The sequence below is a fragment of the Ascaphus truei genome, chromosome 14 (assembly GCF_040206685.1).
Source record: "Ascaphus truei isolate aAscTru1 chromosome 14, aAscTru1.hap1, whole genome shotgun sequence".
NCBI lineage: Eukaryota > Metazoa > Chordata > Amphibia > Anura > Ascaphidae > Ascaphus > Ascaphus truei.
This window is the reverse complement of record NC_134496.1, coordinates 3733562-3749653: the sequence shown is the minus strand read 5'-3', so window position 1 is coordinate 3749653 and position 16092 is coordinate 3733562. Positions and strand designations below refer to the sequence as shown.

The window sequence follows — 16092 nt, the reverse complement described above, 5'->3', positions numbered from 1 at the left end:
GCGGCACCATGGCTCCAGCGAGCGCAGCAGACATGTTTGTGCACACAGCACATAGGGTTGTGATTAGACTCTGCTGCACGGTTAAGCTGGTTGTCTCCTACTGTGTTCGGATTTCCCAATAATATATCAATACTTACCATAAAGATAAGGAACACACTTTGAGCAGCTATAAGCAAGAGGGGGAATCAGAATCAAATGCCTTGTACTTTATATTATACACTCATCTGGATTCATACCCTCATCTACCTTGCTACCAATGTGAAGATTTTTTTCTACTGCAGCTCGTCATCTTTGGCAACATATGTATCTAGATGCTGCATAATTTGATACATTCAAACCACAGTGACTAACAGCCTCTGAGCAGATCTGTCCAAGGGGCAATCACCTACCTGTATCAATCATCTACAAACAGTCTGATTCATACCCCTGTTGGACTAAGTACTCCATGTGCATTTCTAAACTAGGTTCCAGTGTAACAGCCTTCTCAAATTTGTCTACACACTATACCAACATAACGGCAATCTTCTCCATTCATTGGCTGCACTGTCTAGCTATGATGTGCAAAAGGTTACCAGCAAGCCTTCTGTGAGTACTACTTAAGGTTAAGAGGCTCTCTTTCAACCTTTGCCAGGGCTGCCAGTTTGTTCATTCTTTGCATTTATCTATATCTAGGGCAATTTTGAGCAACACACTATCATACATCTTTATTTAAGGGCTCTCCACCTATTTGCAAGTGACTGCAAGTTATTTGATATCAAGGATTAGTTTGGTATCTGTAGTTGCAGATTGGTTCGCACACACTCAGAACCTGCCTGAAAGGGCTCATTCGATACAAATAGCAATATACTTATATACTATCAACATGGTATAATAGTCAAGGTTATCAGTCCTACTGCTATTCAGCCAGTGTAATATCGAACACAGGAGCTTCCACATACACTATATTTGCAGTGTGTGAGTTAGCCGCATAATTTATCAGTTAGCCTCTCTTTTTAATTGTTTTTACAAATTTGAGTGACATTTATTTATTTATATTATGATGTATTAAAGTTGATTTTTAAACTACTTGGGTCGATTCTACAAACACCCTATACATAAAGGTATTTGTTCCTATCTATCAGCCATCGCTGTGTCTCAGGACATAGGCTCTATTTGCACCATCAGTGATACCAACCGGTACAATCAATAGCGCAGCATGTCACTGTATACCGGCTCATTTGGGTCTTATTAGGAGTTTCTCCCTCCGCCTCATTATTGTGTATTTAGTAAGCTTCCAAGGAAGTCTGTTGTCCTACAGGTAGAGCGAGCGATTTCTCTGTTATTTTGTCATAAAAAAAACCAGAATATCCCTGCTTCAGCACAGGTGGTGCAGTCGAAGACTGAATCACTGATTGAGCCACCTGTGCTGAAGCAGGGATATGCTGAAAACTTACCCTGTTGGTGGCCCTTGAGGTCTGGAGTTGGCCAGCCCTGCACCATGTAATCTTCAAATAATGGGATGTTTATGTAAGTGTTAGGCCTCAGCCAGGGGGGCTGAAATAAGCTTTTGGAGGAGAGGATGTTGAAATAACGCAGGCAGAAAACACTACCTTATTACAGTCAGGCCAGAACCTGGCTTTTGCCGATTTCTTTTGCCCTTTTCAGTGTCTGGGTGGGAGTAACGCCCAGGTATTTAGGTATACCTTGGATAACGTCATGTTATTTCCCTGCTTTAACCTGAACTGAGCTTAGTGGATATGATATGCTTTTGATAATGGCTCAGTTGCATGACATCCCTAAAAACGAACTCTGCTCTATTAAATGAGTAAAACTGGGTCATTCACTTTAGTGGGTGAGCGTTATTTATTTAGCAGGTACTGTGTCTGTGTTTATGCTCTATACCTATTTAAACTATTGTATCTATAGGTACCCATCGTACCTATTTCTGCCAGTGGCTGAAGCTCTGCGATTGCTGTCTGATCTGATACTGTTAGGGGGGAATTTAACACCAGTTTTTTCAAGTGTATATGAGTATATACAAACAAATCCAAAAATACACACATTTTATTCGTAATATGATCGATGTATATAGTACATTGCACGTGTTAGGCCTCCTTAAGACGTATTATTTGCTTGGATGCACACTGCTCACCTAGTTTTCTGTGCTACATGTTGCACTTTGAATTTACAATTTAAATTAAAATGTGCGTTTTTTGTCCAAAGCTCCCAAACATAACTCTTAAACATACATGTATTGCCATCATGTGATTTGGTGACATATACTATGACTATGTGGATATAAACCCTGTCATTCCTCATTGTTGTTATAATATAAGGAGTGGCGGTTTCACACTTGTAACAGCGCATAGGCAACGCAGATAGAGCAGAAAGAGGCGTTTTTTTAAAGGTTTAATAAGATTGTCCTAAATAACTGTCCTTAGACTGGTGACCGCGTCTATAGCAACCGCTCGCCTGCTTTTTCTCTGGCAGGAGGGAGCCGTGGGCACGTCATAACGACATTTGCTGCTCTGTGATTGGCCAACGCGTCTACCAATCACAAGAAACCAGGCATCCGATTGGGTGACATGTTCAAATCGCTTAGTCCCGCCCTTTCCGCTCAACTGCAACCAAGATCTGCGAGAGAGGAGACAAGAGGTGTGAGTTTATGTTATACTGAGGGGTGTGTGTTATACTGAGGGATGCGAGTGTGTGTGTTATACTGAGGGATGCGAGTGTGTGTGTTATACTGAGGGATGCGAGTGTGTGTGTTATACTGAGGGATGCGAGTGTGTGTGTTATACTGAGGGATGCGAGTGTGTGTGTTATACTGAGGGGTGCGAGTGTGTGTTATACTGAGGGCTGCGAGTGTGTGTTATACTGAGGGATGCGAGTGTGTGTTATACTGAGGGGTGCGAGTGTGTGTTATACTGAGGGGTGCGAGTGTGTGTTATACTGAGGGCTGCGAGTGTGTGTTATACTGAGGGCTGCGAGTGTGTGTTATACTGAGGGCTGCGAGTGTGTGTTATACTGAGGGATGCCTGTGTGTGTTATACTGAGGGATGCGAGTGTGTTTATACTGAGGGATGCGAGAGTGTGTTATACTGAGGGATGCGAGTGTGTGTTATACTGAGGGGTGCGAGTATGTGTTATACTGAGGGGTGCGAGTGTGTGTTATACTGAGGGATGCGAGTGTGTGTTATACTGAAGGCTGCGAGTGTGTGTTATACTGAAGGCTGCGAGTGTGTGTGTGTGTGTTATACTGAAGGCTGCGAGTGTGTGTGTGTGTGTGTGTGTTATACTGAAGGCTGCGAGTGTGTGTGTGTGTGTGTTATACTGAAGGCTGCGAGTGTGTGTGTGTTATACTGAAGGCTGCGAGTGTGTGTGTGTTATACTGAAGGCTGCGAGTGTGTGTGTGTTATACCGAGGGCCTGTATTACACGCACGTTATATGTTAAGGGGATGTGCGTTACATGTGACTCCGAGGATGCTGGGAGCGGTGTATTTATTTGATACCTGGCACTTTGTGTTGGGCACAGAGTGGGAGCTGTGATGTATATTATACTGCTTGCTACAATGGACGCGATATACTGCACTTTAATGACCTACTGGCTGCTCATACATGTTATTACTCTGCAACTTTAAATATCTTGTGTTACTGTGAGTACTGTGAGTTGTGCATGCTGCATTTATAGTGGAGAATTGGCATCTTTTCATATTGTCTGTATACTCATGTTCTCTCCTCCTTTTTACATATCTAGTGTTGTTGATATCTGGGTACAAATGGCCGCTTCCGTTCTCCCACAATCCCCGCAGTGTGGCCTTTCTCCACTGAGCAAATCCTTCCCCCAGATCCCAAGCCCGAGGCGAAGGCGACATGGAGGGCGAAACGGCAGTCGCTGGAATACAGCCAGTCTGACCGGTAACTCACGCACATTGGTCATTGTTGCACACGCTCGCAATCAGGAGAACGGTCACCTAATAAAATGGAGGGGTGTATGATGAGGGAAATTGAATAAAATAATTTATTTTCACAAGTCCTTGAGTTTCTTACTGATGGTCAGAAGCAGACAAGGGGAAATAAAATGTTATGCTCCTTTTCCATTCATTCAATTTGATGGCAACATTTTGTTTAAGGGGAGGGTAGGTCAATATGAAAACATAACGAACATATAACAGTGCAATATGTCTGTAACAGTGTGTGGACTGAGTATGTGAACCCACAGGGATATACTCACATATTGCCAGTTCTTTTTAGCATATCCTAAATCAGTTGCAGTTGTGTGTGAATCCTTGTCAGTCTTGATGTGGGGTAACCTTAGTGAATGAGAAGTAGAGGACCCTATAGTGCAGACTTGTTAAAAAAAAAAAATTATAAACATAAAATAATATAAAAATAGCACACGCACAAGGTGTCCATACAATAAAAGCATTGAACACAATATCGGGGTGACGGCGTTCTCCACATCTCTCTCCGGTAGCTCCCGCACTTCTGTGTTTGATCCCCGGATGATGATCAGGAACAGAAGCAGCACTACGCCGGGATCCAACTCGGAAGTGCAGGAGTTACCGGCGAGAGACCCAGAGAGAGGCTGGGAGCCCCTCATCCCCGATACTGTGCTCAATGCTTTTATTGAGTTGACACCATGTGCTATTTGTATATTTTATGTTTAATATTTTTACTTGTCTGCACTATTGGGTCCTCTACCTGTCACTCACTAAGGTTACCCCACTTCAATGTGATTTGGCTAGTGAACTGTGAGCTAGTCCACCAATCCGGTGCTCCAGAAACTGTTGGTAATTAATGCTGTAGTGCTATGGTTCTTTATAATGTGCATGAATAGTTGTGCCTGTCCAGTTCGTATATAATAAAGTCACTGTGACACCCCTATAACCGCAAAGGGTTAAGGGTCCGGACTGTAGCAGATATTTACACTTTAAAAGTAATGAGAAATAGCTGAACAACTGGCATAGCAATTTAAGCACAAAACATGTTGTCTAAGGCTGCGTCCATAGAGGGGCAGACTGCGCAGACGCGTCCACACGCTGAGCGATCAGACTGCATAAAGGCAGAGATCGCGTCTATATAGTGTGCGTGCGCGCTGAAGCGGGAGAGGGTGCGCGTTCCGCATGACATCAGTCAAAACTGATTTCTTGCGCGATAGGGCGGACACGTGAGCGGTTCGCCCAATGAGGGCGAACCAGCTCCGTGACGTCACTAGCCCGCCAATAGACACGCCCCCGCAGACGGCTCGCGTACTAAGGCCAGGGAAAGCACCCGCTTTCCCTCAGCCTTTGCGCGGCTGCAGTGTCTATGGACGCAGCCTTAGACACTCACAGTTTGTTTGGACAGGCTCCTATTACTTCAGCGCGGTGAGCTCCCGAATAAGAATCCTGCTGAACTTGAAAGCAGTGTGTGATTGAAGCCAGGTGCCAACACGAACGCAGATACAGCAACTGCAGCAACACGGCGTGCTCCCAGGCAGGAGAGTCGGCAAAGAAAAATTCCACAAAGGAAAACCGGTGCACAACCGAAGGAGGCAAAGCTGGACGGTAGAATCCTGGCAGATCCTCTAACGCGTTTCACGCACAGGGAGCGTTGTCTTTCTATGGTCGCTTTGCCTCCTTCGGTTGTGCACCGGTTTTCCTTTGTGGAATTTTTCTTTACCTCACTCCAAGACTGACGAGGATACTGACTTAGTATATGCTAACAAGAACTGTGAATATGTGAGTATATCCCTGTGGGTTCACATACGTTATACTGTATGTTCTTTATGTTTTCATATTGACCTGCCCTTCCCATGATCTTAAAACTGCTGCAAAACAGGATTGAAAAAAGCAATCCACCCAAGGGTTAAGAGCTGCAATCAAGAGTTTTGGTTATTTAATATTTGGTTGGTTATTTATATACTTTCACAAGATAAGTCTATTTTCACTGGAAAATTCACTTTTATGGTTTAATGAATATATATCGCTGAATATAATACACTGTTATTCCTAATATTCCTTTTGGGTATAAGCGCCTTAGATAACCTTTTTGTTTCTTCAACATTTTGTTTGTAACATGGAAATATAACCTTTGTTATGCTATCTCTGTGACATTAACCTTGTATTATTTTGCCTTATTATGCTTTGGATTGGAGCCGAGCCTTGTGTCCAGCCTGTGATTACCCCGCTGCATGTTATGTTACTGTGCAGGTGTCCAGCCTGTGATTACCCCGCTGCATGTTATGTTACTGTGCAGGTGTCCAGCCTGTGATTACCCCGCTGCATGTTATGTTACTGTGCAGGTGTCCAGCCTGTGATTACCCCGCTGCATGTTATGTTACTGTGCAGGTGTCCAGCCTGTGATTACCCCGCTGCATATTATGTTACTGTGCAGATGTCCAGCCTGTGATTACCCCGCTGCATGTTATGTTACTGTGCAGGTGTCCAGCCTGTGATTACCCCGCTGCATGTTATGTTACTGTGCAGGTGTCCAGCCTGTGATTACCCCGCTGCATGTTATGTTACTGTGCAGATGTCCAGCCTGTGATTACCCCGCTGCATGTTATGTTACTGTGCAGGTGTCCAGCCTGTGATTACCCCGCTGCATGTTATGTTACTGTGCAGGTGTCCAGCCTGTGATTACCCCGCTGCATGTTATGTTACTGTGCAGGTGTCCAGCCTGTGATTACCCCGCTACATGTTATGTTACTGTGCAGATGTCCAGCCTGTGATTACCCCGCTGCATGTTATGTTACTGTGCAGGTGTCCAGCCTGTGATTACCCCGCTGCATGTTATGTTACTGTGCAGGTGTCCAGCCTGTGATTACCCCGCTGCATGTTATGTTACTGTGCAGATGTCCAGCTTGTGATTACCCCGCTGCATGTTATGTTACTGTGCAGGTGTCCAGCCTGTGATTACCCCGCTACATGTTATGTTACTGTGCAGGTGTCCAGCCTGTGATTACCCCGCTGCATGTTATGTTACTGTGCAGGTGTCCAGCCTGTGATTACCCCGCTGCATGTTGTGTTACTGTGCAGATGTCCAGCCTGTGATTACCCCGCTGCGTGTTATGTTACTGTGCAGGTGTCCAGCCTGTGATTACCCCGCTGCATGTTATGTTACTGTGCAGATGTCCAGCCTGTGATTACCCCGCTGCATGTTATGTTACTGTGCAGATGTCCAGCCTGTGATTACCCCGCTGCATGTTATGTTACTGTGCAGATGTCCAGCCTGTGATTACCCCGCTGCATGTTATGTTACTGTGCAGATGTCCAGCCTGTGATTACCCCGCTGCATGTTATGTTACTGTGCAGATGTCCAGCCTGTGATTACCCCGCTGCATGTTATATTACTGTGCAGGTGTCCAGCCTGTGATTACCCCGCTGCATGTTATGTTACTGTGCAGGTGTCCAGCCTGTGATTACCCCGCTGCATGTTATGTTACTGTGCAGATGTCCAGCTTGTGATTACCCCGCTGCATGTTATGTTACTGTGCAGGTGTCCAGCCTGTGATTACCCCGCTGCATGTTATGTTACTGTGCAGGTGTCCAGCCTGTGATTACCCCGCTGCATGTTATGTTTACTGTGCAGATGTCCAGCCTGTGATTACCCCGCTGCATGTTATGTTACTGTGCAGATGTCCAGCCTGTGATTACCCCGCTGCATGTTATATTACTGTGCAGGTGTCCAGCCTGTGATTACCCCGCTGCATGTTATGTTACTGTGCAGATGTCCAGCTTGTGATTACCCCGCTGCATGTTATGTTACTGTGCAGGTGTCCAGCCTGTGATTACCCCGCTGCATGTTATGTTACTGTGCAGATGTCCAGCTTGTGATTACCTCGCTGCATGTTATGTTACTGTGCAGGTGTCCAGCCTGTGATTACCCCGCTGCATGTTATATTACTGTGCAGGTGTCCAGCCTGTGATTACCCCGCTGCATGTTATGTTACTGTGCAGATGTCCAGCTTGTGATTACCCCGCTGCGTGTTATGTTACTGTGCAGGTGTCCAGCCTGTGATTACCCCGCTGCATGTTATGTTACTGTGCAGATGTCCAGCTTGTGATTACCCCGCTGCGTGTTATGTTACTGTGCAGATGTCCAGCTTGTGATTACCCCGCTGCGTGTTATGTTACTGTGCAGGTGTCCAGCCTGTGATTACCCCGCTGCATGTTATGTTACTGTGCAGGTGTCCAGCCTGTGATTACCCCGCTGCATGTTGTGTTACTGTGCAGGTGTCCAGCCTGTGATTACCCCGCTGCGTGTTATGTTACTGTGCAGGTGTCCAGCCTGTGATTACCCCGCTGCATGTTGTGTTACTGTGCAGATGTCCAGCCTGTGATTACCCCGCTGCATGTTATGTTACTGTGCAGGTGTCCAGCCTGTGATTACCCCGCTGCATGTTATGTTACTGTGCAGATGTCCAGCTTGTGATTACCCCGCTGCATGTTATGTTACTGTGCAGATGTCCAGCTTGTGATTACCTCGCTGCATGTTATGTTACTGTGCAGGTGTCCAGCCTGTGATTACCCCGCTGCATGTTATATTACTGTGCAGGTGTCCAGCCTGTGATTACCCCGCTGCATGTTATGTTACTGTGCAGATGTCCAGCTTGTGATTACCCCGCTGCGTGTTATGTTACTGTGCAGATGTCCAGCTTGTGATTACCCCGCTGCGTGTTATGTTACTGTGCAGGTGTCCAGCCTGTGATTACCCCGCTGCATGTTATGTTTACTGTGCAGATGTCCAGCCTGTGATTACCCCGCTGCATGTTGTGTTACTGTGCAGATGTCCAGCTTGTGATTACCCCGCTGCATGTTATGTTACTGTGCAGATGTCCAGCCTGTGATTACCCCGCTGCATGTTATGTTACTGTGCAGGTGTCCAGCCTGTGATTACCCCGCTGCATGTTATGTTACTGTGCAGATGTCCAGCTTGTGATTACCCCGCTGCATGTTATGTTACTGTGCAGATGTCCAGCCTGTGATTACCCCGCTGCATGTTATGTTACTGTGCAGATGTCCAGCCTGTGATTACCCCGCTGCATGTTATGTTACTGTGCAGGTGTCCAGCCTGTGATTACCCCGCTGCATGTTATGTTACTGTGCAGATGTCCAGCTTGTGATTACCCCGCTGCGTGTTATGTTACTGTGCAGATGTCCAGCTTGTGATTACCCCGCTGCATGTTATGTTACTGTGCAGGTGTCCAGCCTGTGATTACCCCGCTGCATGTTATGTTACTGTGCAGGTGTCCAGCCTGTGATTACCCCGCTGCATGTTGTGTTACTGTGCAGGTGTCCAGCCTGTGATTACCCCGCTGCATGTTATGTTACTGTGCAGGTGTCCAGCCTGTGATTACCCCGCTGCATGTTATGTTACTGTGCAGGTGTCCAGCCTGTGATTACCCCGCTGCATGTTGTGTTACTGTGCAGGTGTCCAGCCTGTGATTACCCCGCTGCGTGTTATGTTACTGTGCAGGTGTCCAGCCTGTGATTACCCCGCTGCATGTTGTGTTACTGTGCAGATGTCCAGCCTGTGATTACCCCGCTGCATGTTATGTTACTGTGCAGGTGTCCAGCCTGTGATTACCCCGCTGCATGTTGTGTTACTGTGCAGGTGTCCAGCCTGTGATTACCCCGCTGCATGTTATATTACTGTGCAGGTGTCCAGCCTGTGATTACCCCGCTGCATGTTGTGTTACTGTGCAGGTGTCCAGCCTGTGATTACCCCGCTGCATGTTGTGTTACTGTGCAGGTGTCCAGCCTGTGATTACCCCGCTGCGTGTTATGTTACTGTGCAGGTGTCCAGCCTGTGATTACCCCGCTGCATGTTGTGTTACTGTGCAGATGTCCAGCTTGTGATTACCCCGCTGCATGTTATGTTACTGTGCAGGTGTCCAGCCTGTGATTACCCCGCTGCATGTTATGTTACTGTGCAGATGTCCAGCTTGTGATTACCCCGCTGCATGTTATATTACTGTGCAGGTGTCCAGCCTGTGATTACCCCGCTGCATGTTATGTTACTGTGCAGGTGTCCAGCCTGTGATTACCCCGCTGCGTGTTATGTTACTGTGCAGGTGTCCAGCCTGTGATTACCCCGCTGCATGTTATGTTACTGTGCAGGTGTCCAGCCTGTGATTACCCCGCTGCATGTTATATTACTGTGCAGGTGTCCAGCCTGTGATTACCCCGCTGCGTGTTATGTTACTGTGCAGGTGTCCAGCCTGTGATTACCCCGCTGCATGTTATGTTACTGTGCAGGTGTCCAGCCTGTGATTACCCCGCTGCGTGTTATGTTACTGTGCAGGTGTCCAGCCTGTGATTACCCCGCTGCATGTTATGTTACTGTGCAGGTGTCCAGCCTGTGATTACCCCGCTGCATGTTATGTTACTGTGCAGATGTCCAGCCTGTGATTACCCCGCTGCATGTTATGTTACTGTGCAGATGTCCAGCCTGTGATTACCCCGCTGCATGTTATGTTACTGTGCAGGTGTCCAGCCTGTGATTACCCCGCTGCATGTTATGTTTACTGTGCAGGTGTCCAGCCTGTGATTACCCCGCTGCATGTTATGTTACTGTGCAGGTGTCCAGCCTGTGATTACCCCGCTGCATGTTATATTACTGTGCAGGTGTCCAGCCTGTGATTACCCCGCTGCATGTTATGTTACTGTGCAGGTGTCCAGCCTGTGATTACCCCGCTGCATGTTATGTTACTGTGCAGATGTCCAGCCTGTGATTACCCCGCTGCATGTTATGTTACTGTGCAGATGTCCAGCCTGTGATTACCCCGCTGCATGTTATGTTACTGTGCAGGTGTCCAGCCTGTGATTACCCTGCTGCATGTTATGTTTACTGTGCAGGTGTCCAGCCTGTGATTACCCCGCTGCATGTTATGTTACTGTGCAGGTGTCCAGCCTGTGATTACCCCGCTGCGTGTTATGTTACTGTGCAGATGTCCAGCCTGTGATTACCCTGCTGCATGTTATGTTACTGTGCAGGTGTCCAGCCTGTGATTACCCCGCTGCATGTTATATTACTGTGCAGATGTCCAGCCTGTGATTACCTCGCTGCATGTTATGTTACTGTGCAGGTGTCCAGCCTGTGATTACCCCGCTGCATGTTATGTTACTGTGCAGGTGTCCAGCCTGTGATTACCCCGCTGCGTGTTATGTTACTGTGCAGGTGTCCAGCCTGTGATTACCTCGCTGCATGTTATGTTACTGTGCAGATGTTCAGTTGTGTTGCTTAACTGGTCAGAGTTGGTGTTGTTGGTCGGAACTGGCTTAGTTTGCGATACCCGAAAGTGGGCTTTCTGTGTTTTTGGTTTGGGATTTTTCTGGAAAAAGTGTCCGTTTTGCTTTTATAATCCTAGTTTATGTGGAACATAATAATAATTATGTTGGTTTCTATTAATTTTTTTTTTTATTCAACATGGTGTGAAGGCTTTTTCTTTGTGCTAAACAAGAGCATATGTCCATTCAAACGAATGAGACAAAAATCTTCTCCAGCACATTGGAGGATGGTTTCACATCATAACAAGGGTTCTTTGTCTCTGATACATTTATGCAGAGTTTCTCTGTGACCCTCTTTTGAAAACTGCTCTTTCTGCTCCTCACAACGCCTTGCATTAACAGCAGCAAGGCATTGTGGGGCTAGACTTTGGATGTTCTGGCAGTAATTGACAGCTATATTCCCCCCCCCCCCCACCCCACCCCATGCTGTCTGCACTCACTGAGGTACAGTTTGGGGATTTTACTACTGCCTGGGATCGGTCACACAGTTCTGTTAGAATAACCGGATGAATAGCAATAAGGTTAATTAGGGGTATGCGGAACAAGTATTTAATAGCAGGGGGTGCAGAATGAAATAAAGTTCTGGGACCGCTGTGATATGCATTGCTGTTCTCTCTAGAACTAAACGTTTTAAATCACAGATCCTATTGCAACCCTGTTTCTTTCGCTACTATTAAAGTCCTGTGTATGGCCAAATCTGGTTTTACCCCTTTCTCTGCTAGAGGGGCTCGCAATGTATTGTAATGCAAAGTGTATTTGGACCCTCTGGCAGAAAAAGGGTTAAGAAAATGACATGCTGCACTGCTATTAATGTCTGGTGAACGTAGGAGGCACCACACACAGCAGTGGAACTTAAAGAAGCAATCCCCTTTTTATGCATCATCTGCACCATGGTGCCCGCCTAGTTGAGCTGCACTATTCCTAGTGCACTGTGGAACTGGGGGGTCCTCGGAGCGAAACATCGCGCTGCCCAGCTCCCGGGCCCCCGGGGCTCCCATTCTGTCTAAAAATCAGTACATTTGAGTAGTGGGGAAATTGCTGCTTTAAACACTTAATCCTGTCTACAAAGTTGTACAAAGAGACCCACAAAATCAAACACCCAAGTGTGCACGGCACTGTACATCTTTGTTTCATCAACTCTCTCTCCTCATTGGTCATAGGGGAGGACTGGAGCTCTTACAGTCTGTCTTCAGCTACCAGCCACAGCCTCCTCCTCTGGTCTCCTCTGGAAGCTGCTAGTGGTATACCCACCCCAGATGATACCAGCCAATCCCTGCCTTCTTACGTGCGCAGCCCAAACAGAGCCGTGCTGACTGTCGGCACCAGCAGCAGTCAGGTACAAATGTCTTGGTACAGCCCGTCGCGCTGCCAGTTAGAGAGAGAGTTAGTGATCCACTTCCACCTAGATAGTCGTAAAATAGTTGGATGCGGCACGTGAATATTGACGTTTCGTACTTGGCAAAAATGTTTTATTAAACAACCCCAAACTTGTCAGTACTATACGTGGTGCTGGTGTAATGCAATCTCAACGGAGAGAAAATAAGTGTGTTCTCTAAATAACGTTCACAGGTACAGTACATGGTACGCAGCACATAGGGATTTTACAGTCTCTGTCCCTCTATGTTCTTGGTGCCTGCGGCACAGGGAGATCGTGACTTGCACAAGGTCACAAGGAGCCGACACACCGGGAATTGAACCAGATCCCCCTGCTTCAAATTCTGCCGTTTACAGAGCCGGTGCCCTTACTCACTGAGCCGGTGTCCTTACTCACTGAGCCGGTGCCCTTACTCACTGAGCCGGTGTCCTTACTCACTGAGCCTGTGCCCTTACTCACTGAGCTGGTGCCCTTACTCACTGAGCCGGTGCCCTTACTCACTGAGCCGGTGCCCTTACTCACAGAGCCGGTGTCCTTACTCACTGAGCCGGTGCCCTTACTCACAGAGCCGGTGCCCTTACTCACTGAGCCGGTGCCCTTACTCACTGAGCCGGTGCCCTTACTCACTGAGCCGGTGTCCTTACTCACTGAGCCGGTGTCCTTACTCACTGAGCCGGTGTCCTTACTCACTGAGCCGGTGCCCTTACTCACTGAGCCGGTGCCCTTACTCACTGAGCCGGTGCCCTTACTCACAGAGCCGGTGCCCTTACTCACTGAGCCGGTGTCCTTACTCACTGAGCCGGTGCCCTTACTCACTGAGCCGGTGCCCTTACTCACTGAGCCGGTGCCCTTACTCACAGAGCCGGTGCCCTTACTCACAGAGCCGGTGCCCTTACTCACAGAGCCGGTGTCCTTACTCACTGAGCCGGTGTCCTTACTCACTGAGCCGGTGCCCTTACTCACTGAGCCGGTGCCCTTACTCACAGAGCCGGTGTCCTTACTCACAGAGCCGGTGTCCTTACTCACTGAGCCGGTGCCCTTACTCACTGAGCCGATGCCCTTACTCACAGAGCCGGTGCCCTTACTCACAGAGCCGGTGTCCTTACTCACTGAGCCGGTGCCCTTACTCACTGAGCCGGTGTCCTTACTCACTGAGCCGGTGTCCTTACTCACTGAGCCGGTGTCCTTACTCACTGAGCCGGTGCCCTTACTCACTGAGCCGGTGCCCTTACTCACTGAGCCGGTGTCCTTACTCACTGAGCCGGTGCCCTTACTCACTGAGCCGGTGTCCTTACTCACTGAGCCGGTGTCCTTACTCACTGAGCCGGTGTCCTTACTCACTGAGCCGGTGTCCTTACTCACTGAGCCGGTGTCCTTACTCACTGAGCCGGTGTCCTTACTCACTGAGCCGGTGTCCTTACTCACTGAGCCGGTGCCCTTACTCACTGAGCCGGTGCCCTTACTCACTGAGCCGGTGCCCTTACTCACTGAGCCGGTGTCCTTACTCACTGAGCCGGTGTCCTTACTCACTGAGCCGGTGTCCTTACTCACTGAGCCGGTGCCCTTACTCACTGAGCCGGTGTCCTTACTCACTGAGCCGGTGCCCTTACTCACTGAGCCGGTGCCCTTACTCACTGAGCCGGTGCCCTTACTCACTGAGCCGGTGCCCTTACTCACTGAGCCGGTGTCCTTACTCACTTAGCCGGTGCCCTTACTCACTGAGCCACTCCTTCTTTTTGCCCAGGGTTTTTATCTCCCCCGGAGAGCATTGTCTGCGACATGTACAATGTTTACTGAAAAAAGATCACAAAACTGTTTGCTTAATAAACTATTTACATGTTTTTATTTGCATCTACTTGGATGTTCATGGCCATATCGCTGAGTGTTGTTACCATGAGGTTTTTTGTTTTTTTACAGCACCCCAAGAAGTATTTTTTTTTTTTTTATAGTAAATATGGCTCTTGGTCTGGACTAAAGTATGAAGCTTGTGAAGTAATGGTTAAAACCTTTCAGGTTTCACACACAGAAAGCTGCATCAGATTTTATTTACATCACAATATAGCATGACCCTGGCTATCTCTTACCTTAACACCTCCTATAACCACTGCCCCCAAACACTTAGTGGTGCGAGTAGAACACAATTGGAGGAAAGCATCTTGATACATTGACTGAAAATGCCGCCCTTTGCACCTGTTTATGGAGCAATGCTCCCGTTGTGACACTTGATTCATCCCGTGTTGTGTCCCCATAACATGCTTACTTTGACAGATTTTGATGGCCAATGACAAAGCCTGCAGGCTGTTTGGATACAGTAGCCCAGAGCTGATAGGAATGAGTCTGTCTATGCTGATACCCACATCCAGCCACAGAGTTTCTGAGACTCTGGAAGAGGAGCTTATAGAGGCTGATGGACTTTCACGAATACCCGGAGAAGTGGTGAGTGTGAAAGTTGGCTTGTCCCCCAGCCAATTCACTGCCCTGGGACAGTCGAGAGAGATTCCAGTCTTGGGAAAGTGAGTGAAACCAGCTGGCTGCGGCCTCAGCCTTTATATAGAAGTGTGCTTTAAGGAGCGGTCCCACGTGACCAGAAAACAGCCCTTTCTGAAGAATTTAACAGTCCAATTGGCGTCATTAAACAAATCTAGCCATGCTAATAGCAAAGATTTGACTATATTTTAATTTCTTTTTGGAATTTAATTGCTAGTTGAATTTCTTAGGAGCCCTGAATGGGGGTGGGGGGGTTGCCAATTAAGTGTCTTCTTCATCATTACCCCGCCCTGTTCTTACCAGAGAGCCGATAAAGTGTGGGGGAAAGAGGGAGAATCGGACTGAAATCAAACAATAAGGAACAGCCAGAGGAAATCAAGCCCCACGTCTCATCTCCCCATGATAATGAAGGCATCCATTCCCCAGATAACCTCTCAAACATGTCACTGCCTTTAGTAGACTTGATCACGAGGGAAATAGCTTTCTTGTATCTATGATGGGGTGACCCAGAGAGCTTAGCCTTTCTCTGCAGGACGTCAGTGTGGTTTTGTGCTCAGGTTGAAGCAGTACGCCACGGGGGAGAGGTGGTCACGTTGTGTCTGTGGATATGCAGAGTGAGGAGTCACTGTCTCCTGATGCTAGAACCCATACAGAGCATCACCGCGGCACTGTCATTCCAGCAGGATGTGAGTATTGGGGATTTACCCGGTCAATGCTCGGCTTGTCTTACTAACCCACTGGTGTAATGCACAAATCTCCTTGGCGCTTTTGTGATGGCGTTGACAATGGCGGCTATTTATATATTACAAACATGTAGCCTAAGCTGCAGGGATAACATGGTATTTCTCATTTGCTTTTGATCTAAGCTGCCTGTTAATAAATGGGTACATGGCAAAAGTGGAGCAATTCTGGGGCAAGTAAACTGTATCCAAGAAAGAGAAAACAATCCTACTGATTTTCAATGGGACTTTTTG

At 47.6% G+C, this 16092-nt stretch overlaps 1 protein-coding gene across 3 annotated transcripts in view; it reads left to right on the top strand.

Moving 5' to 3' along the window:
• Window positions 1-2569: 2569 nt before the first annotated feature.
• The window catches only part of PASK (PAS domain containing serine/threonine kinase), a 54440-nt gene continuing 40917 nt past the window's right edge, over window positions 2570-16092 (top strand). For 2 of the 3 annotated variants that reach the window (XM_075569547.1, XM_075569545.1), the window contains exons 1-5: window positions 2647-3636; window positions 3738-3898; window positions 12417-12592; window positions 14900-15067; window positions 15676-15804. In XM_075569547.1, coding sequence (XP_075425662.1) covers window positions 3599-3636; window positions 3738-3898; window positions 12417-12592; window positions 14900-15067; window positions 15676-15804 — 672 coding nt within the window. In that variant the 5' untranslated portion in view covers window positions 2647-3598. The other variant, XM_075569546.1, reaches the window with a different exon arrangement.